Here is a 9,904-nt window from a genome sequence, read left to right as displayed (position 1 = left end):
GTTCCCAGAGGAGGGCTATTTCCCTGCTCGGTGAGGACTCAGGTGTGATGTCAGTGCTGGGCCTGGCGCCTCAGGTAATGAATTATAATGAGAGCCCAGGGGACCTCCCTGAGCTGTTGCAAACAGGCGATATCTGGCAAGCTCAAACCTGTACGCCGAATCCTAGAAGTGGTAACAGTTCTAATTGAAAAATACGACCGCTCTGCGGTAATGTCAGGGTGACAGCTGTGTCATGACGGTGATGCAGAGTCTTTCTCCTGAAGCTGCTCCCCATTCTCCTTCACCATGCTGTGACGCTGTTTTGGTAAATAAACTGCTGTGGTCGAGATTGAAATGAGGATTTTAAAAAAAAGTCATATTCCTAATAGAGTTATCCAAACACGTGGCGGTTATTCAAATGTCTGTGTGGCGTTTTCTGGCAAAACACAACAAAGTCAACTTCATGACCGTTAGGTTTGATGCTTTATGCTTTTATTATACACTAATTTGTGTTGCAGAAGAAAGAGCATTCAATTAGTAGCATTTTGGATTGCTTGCAAACCCCCGGTCAAAATTCCCTTGTTCTCCAGTGACTCCCCATTACATTTTGGATGTCCTCCAACCAAGACAACCTTTCAAGAATAAGAGTTTAATACAAAAGCAACCAGCTAATATAAGTTTGCATGAGATCACACAGTAGTGTAACAGGTAATTGTCATTACAAGTTCCTATGTACCACAGCTATGCAAACTATAGATTTTATTTTTGTTGTGTTTAAATAACACAACACTACAAATTAATTAATGTAGTAATTTCAAAAAGAACAGGACCTCTGCTGGGAACTGAAATAGACAAATGTGTTGCAAATGTGTACAGTAATTAAGTACATTCAATTTCTTATGTACTGACACTGTACTTTCAAAATATTCCTAAGACTGTAAGGAAGATAGAAACAGGAAAATGTAGTTTAAAAGAGGCATTCTGAAAAATGGATACTAATTTTCAAAAACTCCTGCATATAGTTTTTATTTTTTATTTTCAACTTATCTTCACCCCTATTTTTAACATTAGCACTCCATGTCTCCAGAGGGACTTTCTTTTAAATGATGGAACTGGCTTTAAATAAATTTCTTTCCTAAAAAGCAATAATTGAAATAAACTTTTTTTTTTGCAGTTTTAACATTTTTCTCTTGTAGGGATTTCTCACTCCTTTTGGGTTCTTGCTCAGAAGAGTCTTCCATTTGGGGAGTCAAAGCCAGCATCCTCACAGCTCACTGTATGAAGATAGGTCTTTCATCCCTTCTGAACTCTTCCTTTCTTACTGCCCCTCCCCCTCCATCTGCCCCACCCCTTCCTCTGTCTCCGAGACATCCATCTCCCTGTGGTGCACAACAGAGACTGGGGGTGCATGGCCGACCCCCACTTCCCCCTTATCAAAATCCTTGAAGTTGTTCTTGGCTCCCAGGATGTATCTGCCCAAGATGCCGGTGCTGTCCAATTCGGGCGGAGACGTATTACTGCCATGGTTTAGATTCTGGCGGATGCGCTTCAGCTCAAAGTGGAGCTTTGTCACCACTTTGTTGAGCTCTGTAATCCGATTGCCCACATCTGAGAAGAGACAAACATAGCGAGACTTTTCATCCTGTGGAGCATGGAATCGTTGTTTTACTCTGGAGCTGTCCGAGCCAGAAATCAGGAAGTGGAAGTGAGATTATGGAGAAGCACGTCTCTGCATTGAGAATCGAGCATATGAAAAATACCCATTGAGGACAATGCAATCAGTTCTTTCATTTACAAACTCTTTCTGGACTTGAAAATCTCTTGTATAGATTTTGCCCTAGTCCCACCCTGTTCTCCTTACCTACAGGTATATCTAATGGCACCCCATGCTTAACCGAAAACTAAGCTGAAAGTAGAGTTGATACATTCTGAACCTGTAAATAATTAAATCTGGATTTTATAAGTGGCAGGCAGTTAAAATGTCAAACAGCTGTTTGTGCGAAACTCCTCTGACCTTTGCGCTTGGTCTCCTCAAATTCCCGTCTCGCGGTCTCAATGTATCGTTGCACCAGTGCCTTGATCACCTGCAGCCGATACGACATGCGATTCTCTCCAGAGCCGCCGCTGTCATTTAGGGTTCCGTTCGACTGAAGGAAAGACAAGGATTCACTTACAAATTGCCACACGCTCATGTCACAGTCTTCATTCAGCTTCAGCCTTGACGTCTTGTAATTCATTTATCTCCCAGGTGAATGTCATTACTTACAATGGAGGCGATCGGAGGATAATTTGGTTCTCTACTCAATTTACAACAGCAGCAGATTTTTTGGAAGATGCCCCTGCAGAAAAGCAAAATGCCACTCATTAAGTTGTCTGATATCCTTGAGACCTAATCAGTCTCACTTTTACATAGACCTACTGTATAAGCCTGCAAGTGAAAACCATAAAGCAATTTACTTACTAGGGCACCTTGCAGCTTGAAAGCTGAGGTCTCTGCCTCATAGTCTCTTGGACCTAATATTGAAGTTATGTTCATACCTCTGGAATTACTACCTCATTCCAGCCTCAAGTAATAACTTCCAGTAGACCTTGGTGTTCCAGTGGGCCTGAATGTCTTACCTCAACAGGTAGAACAGGGACTTAGGTGAGGGGATTATGTTGAAGGGAACAGGTATAGTGAGGCCTTCCCTGAAGTAACTCAGGTAAAGTTTGGAACGAGCAAACTTCCACTCCACATCTGCATCATCCTGCCAGGAAAAAAGAGAGGGTTTTCTCCTGGGGAAAACTAGGGAATGGACTGGGGAAAGGCTATGGTCATTTTGGAGCAGGGAAAATAAAATGTAGAACATTAGGAAAAGCTACGGCTCCCAGGTCTGTGACCTTCTCATAGTGTGACATTCTGCCTTATTCTCACCTCAATCTTTTGGAAGGAGTTAGTGATCATGGCAATAAGCATGTTGAGCAGGACGATGACGATCACTAGGGTGTAGACCCCATAGAGAATCTTGCCAACAGTTTCGGCCACCACGAAGTCCGGCATGTCTACATAGTCCTGGTTGACCACACCAAACATGGTCCAGAAGAGAAAGCGGAATGTCTCATTGAACCTGGAGAGAGAACAGCTGGTTTGTTAAGTGAGCACAAAATGCCAGCTTTTGCGCTGCAAAATGGGTTGGCAGGGATCATGCGTTATATTTTAATATCAGCAGCTTAAGGTTTAACGTTGTTTTGGAAGGAGGGTTTTGTGAAAAGTCTGTTGAGGTGCACCAACACCAACCTGGACACTCATTTCCTGTAATGCCTCACATCTAACTTAAGTATTCCACTATAGCATACAAAACAAAAGGTATTTAGATACATAATTGACAATGAAAATCAAATCGCCACCTCCCCCTCCCCCCCAAAAAAAACAAAAACAAAAAAAGGGTCAGATGAATGATTGCCTTACTTTCCGAGGCGTGGAGAAATAACATAAGGCACATAGATGTTGTTGAGTCCACAGAGGAAGGCTGTACCAATAATCATCAAGATGAACATGAACCTGCAAGAAACAAGACAGGTCATGCAAGGTGGTACATTATCAAATCGACTGTTTACTTTTAATTTGCAGTCAGAAAGAGAAACTTATTTATGGTTCTTTTCTACTATAGCTCTGCCAAATATATTTCAAGGTCCTCTCTAATGTCTTTTGCTTCATAGAGGGATAAATTTCTTAACTGCATCATTAGGTTCTGTTGTGTCTTCCATCTTACCATTTAAAGTGTGTTTCATCATTTAAGGTATGGTCAATTTTTCTTTGATTTGTTAAGTGATAACCACAAGTTTCACAAGAAGCTATTCCTTGGCTAGATTCTCACCCATCAAAGCAAGCACTTGAACCTTCAGTGCTCTTTTACCATGTCCTGGTGCCTCACCTCATCATGTCATCAATCATCTTCCCAATGGAGATCTGCAGGGTTCCTAGGGATTCGTGGGCAGGCAGGATGTAAGCTAGCCTGGTGAAGCTGAGCATGCTGGTCATAGCAAAGAGCACCTCTGCAATGAACTGTGGATCTTCCTGACGCCAGTCCTGACGGGCTAAAAGGTGTGGGAACAATTTCCAGACCATATCACTACAGAAATGTGCAGGAGACCTTGAACTCTGAATATTTTAATACTAACACTTCCATAGCATTTTACTCGTGTATATTATAAAATGTACAAAGCTTCAGTAAATTAACATTTGGTATTACTCAAAGCTAGTATATTTTGAAGAAATTAAGAATATGAGCTTTGACATTGTCATAAGACAATGAAGAAGGGTTATGCACAATCTATCTGTCCTGAGATGCTATAGATATTTCAATGGGAACATGTGATATCACAGCAGTCATCTGGATTTTCATGTATTTTCACATTGTGTGCATAATCTGACTTTTTTAATCTCTGGTGTTTAGTTTTAAAACAAGAATTCCTGAAATTACGTTTCAGGACTGTAAAAAGCTGCCATAGGCGAGCATATCAACTGGTAATGAGGTCCTCATGCTTTACCACACTGCGAGGCCCAATTTATGCTTTATTTATACAACATGGAAAATACATTTTGGGAACTCTTTCCAGTGTTGTTTTCTTGACAGAACTTGAGTTGTGCAGTGTTGTGCAGCTGTGGAAAGACAGGCCTCTTCTGGGTGAAGAATCCTGAGGCCCACAGAGTGCGTGAGGAGTGGGGGCTCTCACCGGTTTCTGTGAAGTAGGTGCAATCCAGCATGGTGTCTGGACCCAGGCAGAGAAAGTAGCCCTTGAGCAGGATCAGGACTCGCAGCGTGAAGGAGGCGAGGTACATGCTGAGGACCATCATGTCCAGGAAGTTCCACCAGTCCAGCAGGTAACTGCGAAGCCCCTCAATCCACACCTCCTTGCACTCGAACCAGAAAAAACCTGAGGAATTACAAAAAAAAAACCCACAGATTCATAAACAATGGGGCAGAAAAAGACATAAACTATTTTGTAAAACCTTGAAAGAGCTCAGGCTTTAAAGGGGAATTACAATTTCAATTACTCAGACCAGTTATTAAATCTCAGTAACAAAATAAATTAGTTGACAGTATTGGAAATTTGACAAATTATATACATAATCATGAACTTTGTAAAAGTACTGTATAGTTGCCATGTTGTTGAGAGTTAGCACGAATTGAGACGTGAAGTGGCCCATCCTGCTTGCTAGTCGCTGTGATGACTAGTGTAATGTGCTGTACAAGCAAGTACAGGTTGTGCAGCACACATTTCACCGCAGAAATATTTCAACATGATCTGCATGCAGAGTTAACAAATAAGTACTATGTCTGCAAAACCATCTCCAAGTTGGGAGCAATATTTGTGTTGGATTAAAAGAGATGTGTTCACAAGCCTGCTTGTTTAAAATATAATAGTGTTGCTTCAAGTCACTGGAAGTTCTGTTGCCTCATTCTGAATCACAGACAATGACAGTAATATGGTGCTGATGGTGCTGTGCATACCTGGAAATTCTGTCTATTTTGTGATGGAAATTGGAGGTTTTTTATGTTACTGTGTACATTTTACTTTCATTGTGGTTTGAAATGCACTCATCAATGCTGATTTTTTCTAACCCCAAAATATAAAATAGCATTGCAGTTTCCCTTTAATAAAGGTACTGTTTGCAGGTCCTCTAATAATTATTATTTTAACCTTGGCATTAGTGATCACTAACAATGCTGATTTTTTTAAAAGAAAAGATTATACTGCAGTGACAAAACTGGTATCATTTGGTAACTGTTGAGCCTCAGTATGTGTCCCACCAAAATTAATGAGATTCTGCTGATCAGAAAGGACTAGTAAGGGCATATCTTAAAGATAACCAATTACTGAAGGCTCACCCACCTCAAAATCAAGAGCAGGAGACAGTAGTGCTATACTGTACGTACCCACCACCCAAATCATGTGGATAGAGTTTTTCATAAGGCTCTGTTCACGCAAGGAGGATTGATCTCTGTACATCTCCATTACGATAGATTCGCCCAGCAGAACAATGAGGAACCACAAGTAGGAGGCAGAGTGCAGCAGGAACTTGATCACTGGGATCTTCAGTGTCTTCCCAATCTGGTGAAAGAGCACAGGCAATCAGCTAAAGCCAGCTCTTAGATGAACAGACCTAGAGGATCTAAAGTGCCTTCACATGAGTAAACTGATGCCTAGGGACATTTGTTCTGTAGCCTTACATACAGTAGCTCTTCCCTCAAGCCCTGTGGTGGCAGTGACAGGGTATGGCATCATCTCTGTCTTCAAAGTAAAGCAGTGTCTAAATGGACTTCATGGATCACTTATAATTTAAATTAGTTGGTAATTACCACAGCGTGTTTGTCTTCTGCCCTCTTATGATTCACAGGATCCCCACTCCTCACATCTCACCTTCGACTTAGGCGCCACGTAGTAGATCATGCAGAGGAAAGGCATTGTGAGGAAGATCCCAAAGGAAATGAAGAGTTTCCAGATTGTCCTGCTGCCCCTCCAGCCTGAGAGGTTGCCACACCAGATGGATGACAGGACCTGCTGGCAGATGGGGTGAGCCACGAACTGGATGCGTGTGGGCGGAGAGAAAGCAAAGCATTGTGGTGAGCAGCTGTTTTAACTAGAGCAAGGCATCTGAAACTTTTCTGGGATCATCCTCTCTTTAAACTACTTCTTTCAATTGGTGACCCTGTTGTGCATTACAATGCTTTAAATGTACAATGCTCCCATTAGGTATATAACAAGTATTAATATAACCATTGCCCAACAATGCAGTAGAAAACCAGGTTCTACTTCTCTATGGCAGAATCTTCTTTTTGCATGCAGTGTAATAGATTTGGGTGGCATCGGAGTGAGAGTGCAGCGCTCGTACCTGCTTCTGGTTGAGGTTGACCGCGAGGCGCAGGCGGGCCAGGCTGGGGATGCCCTCTTCAAAGGTATGCTCATCCAGCTCATCCTCGTCGTCATCACCGCAGTTGTTGAGGATGGTGGTGACCTCGCTCTGGTTCCGACACATGCCCAGCAGCTCCACTGCAAACTCCTGGCAGAGCTCCTCCAGGCTCAGGTACTGGGGCTGAGGGCCAGAACCACAGACTGACATTGAGCAAGGAGGCACATGTGATCGCTTGCTGGGTATGGCTTTCTGGATAACTTCTGTGTGGTTCACATAAGTTGGGCAGAGTTCCCCTCCTGGATTGCTGTGATCAGCTCCAGAGGAAACCGCCTTCTCTTGTTTCACGATCTCATTGATCATATTGACTTTTTACATACCTAAGGTCATACTGCATAAGTCAGGTGGTCCGACTTGTTTGCATACATGTAGTAGGATATTTTAAAAAGAAAGCTTTCTTTTTTAAAACAAAGTAATACAGAACATGTCATAGGCACATAGAATGAAGCAAGTCAAAGTCCTGGGGAGCTCAGATTTATTTAGGCATTTTGGGTCTACTGGTGTGAGTGTTTTGTTGATTTCAGGGGTTACTGAATTCCTCTACATAAGCCGTTTGGAAGTCTTCACTTCTTAATACAATGTCAGCTTTCTCTAAAGTGCTAAATGGATAATACTTGTTGACCACATTGAGAGGCATTTTGAACATCTATCAGCAATAGTGCAGCATGCCAAAAAAGAAAAGTTGTAAGATCACCGAAAAGCTTATGTGGTCGCAGTGTCAATTTGTACGTCTAATGTAAGCGTGCGAAAAGCATATGAGGTTGTACAGAAGTGAAGCCATATAACTATTAAATGGAAATTGGTAGACGTAGTAGGTGTGAGGAGAGAAGCAGGAAAGCAGTACTAATGTTTCACTGTTGCCGCTCATTAGACAGCAACACCCTCCCTCTCCCACTCTGACCTTGAATTCGGGCTCCTTTTTGGACAGCTTGCGGAGCTCGCGGCTGAGGCGGAAGGCACTGAGCATGGCGTCCTCGGTGGTGATGGAGAGGTAGGCGCGGCTGGCGATGCCCCTGTAGGTGTTGATGCGGGAGAGCGAGAATTTCAGCAGGTCGTACTGGCGCCCGTTGCGGCACTCCAGGCAGACGCAGGAGATCTTGTGGGGCAGGGGGATGACGTGGCCCTTCTTGGTCAGCATGTTCACAATCTCGTAGAGGTCCTTCTGGCAGGCCAGGGTGAGCGGGGTCACGCCGGGGGCGAACTGGGAGTCATCGATGGAGTGGTCGAAGATGGCCAGCGAGAAGGAGCGCACGTCCACCTTGTTGTTGCCCACGCCTTTCTCCTGGTCCAGACGATCCAGGAGCCGCTTGACCACTCGTGGCTGGTTGGTATCCACGGCAACCAGCAGGGCCTCGTGGATCTGGCGGAAGTCAAACTTGACGCACTGCAGCAAGGTGTCCAAGGTGTCCTCGTTCCCCAGCCGGATGGCCAGGTTGAGGGCCTCCCTCCACAGCCGATCCTCGGAGTCATCCAGCTGCCGGAGGATGCCATCCCCCGCTTTCAGCAGCCCCGCCACCTGGACAGAGTTCCCCTCCTGGATCGCTGCGATCAGCTCCGGAGGGAACCGCATCTTCTTGTTCACGATCTCTCGCCATTGCTCTGGCTGCGGGGAGAGTTATTTGGCATGAAAGGGAGGAAGAAAGAGTTCACTAGACTTCACCACGGTCAAGGAATTTGGACTACATCTGCAACTCCTTTAGGAAAATGCAGAATGACACTGCGAAAATGAAACTCAAAGAACTCGCTCTGTCCGCTGAGTGAGGTCTCTGCTTATGCACGCAATCGGGAGCCCCGAACTGTTTTTTTGAACATGGTCCTAGATGGATAAATTCTTTTTTATGCAAGTCTGTATTTTTCCCTCTGCATCTGGTTTGCACATCTCCAATCTTGGTGTGCCAGTTTTTGCCATTTTTATAACTGGAGCCCTTTTGTTGACATAGCTGATCTCATTTCTGGCATAGCTGGACCAGTCTTACACTTTTCACTAGCTCTTTAGGTGCTGGAGATGTGAAGAGAGCGACAAGACTGGAGAGGTGCCCCCTGCTCTGTGTTATGTAATGCACATTATATACTTCACCTCAAAAGCCAGCTATTATCATCTTGCCCTACCCTATCATCATAATAAGTGCTGCAGTTGATGACAGCACAGAAAAAACGAATAGTACACAACAAATGTAACAAGGAAGATGCTGTTTGCATATGTAGTTACCCGTCATTAAAAGACAAATTGTTTCAAAAGCTTGTTTCATCACATTTGAATACAGATTACTCTAGTACTCAAGAAGGTGTTGCATATCTAACTTTCTATTAAGCTCTCAACATAGCATATTTCAATGACAGACACCCCTCATACAGAAATTCAGATTTAAAGGAAGCTACAACAATGCTTTTTTTAAAAAAAAATGTCAGTACACCTTAACAAGTAAAATTAAATATAGAAGTTCTGTCACAAAATCACAGTCCTTAATTCCAAATTTGGTCTTGAGCAAATTGTAAAATGAGAACAAAAACAACACAAGCACAATTCAGATAACATTGAAGTCCTCATTACATATTTGAAATAAAAGTCTAAAGAATAATTTTGATTTACAGAACTATGTTGTGCAGCGTCATTACTGTCCTAAAAAGCATCCTTACCGTAAGGTTTTCCATGCTTAGATGAAGAGTGGTAGAGACATACAAAACTGGGGATTTTTTCTTACTCACAAAAGCGTGATCCTCTTTCTTCACTTTCAAAAGTCCATAATCCTAAAACTCTGGTTGTTTTGAGTGTTTTTTTATGAGACTGGTGTTAAAAAAAACAAAATTGAGGTCCCTCAATCACAGTGCCTGAATTGCACCACATTGAAGAGATCTCAAGTATCATACCTTGTTGGTAACCTGCCTGCCGATAGTTCTGTTTCTCTTTCTCGCTGTTCCGTACTCTGCTCTTCGCTATTCCTCCTGAGTCTGGAATCGTTAACCATGCGG

The 9,904-nt window shown here is 43.2% G+C and overlaps 1 protein-coding gene across 1 annotated transcript; it reads right to left on the bottom strand.

Annotated features, from left to right (window-relative positions):
- Positions 1-784: 784 nt before the first annotated feature.
- trpc2b (transient receptor potential cation channel subfamily C member 2b) lies at positions 785-8,549 on the bottom strand (the record flags this gene model as incomplete). Its single annotated transcript, XM_088639696.1, has 12 exons — positions 785-1,587; positions 1,994-2,126; positions 2,246-2,318; positions 2,599-2,726; positions 2,894-3,086; positions 3,428-3,520; positions 3,894-4,056; positions 4,696-4,896; positions 5,901-6,075; positions 6,385-6,549; positions 6,857-7,057; positions 7,836-8,549. Coding segments are annotated over 12 exons (2,529 nt in total), but the record flags the coding sequence as incomplete, so codon positions are not given.
- Between the last annotated feature and the right edge of the window lie 1,355 nt (positions 8,550-9,904).

The sequence above is a fragment of the Lepisosteus platostomus genome, chromosome 7 (assembly GCF_059453375.1).
Source record: "Lepisosteus platostomus isolate fLepPlt1 chromosome 7, fLepPlt1.hap1, whole genome shotgun sequence".
NCBI lineage: Eukaryota > Metazoa > Chordata > Actinopteri > Semionotiformes > Lepisosteidae > Lepisosteus > Lepisosteus platostomus.
Note: the sequence above shows the minus strand (reverse complement) of the source record. Positions and strands in the feature narration are given on the sequence as shown.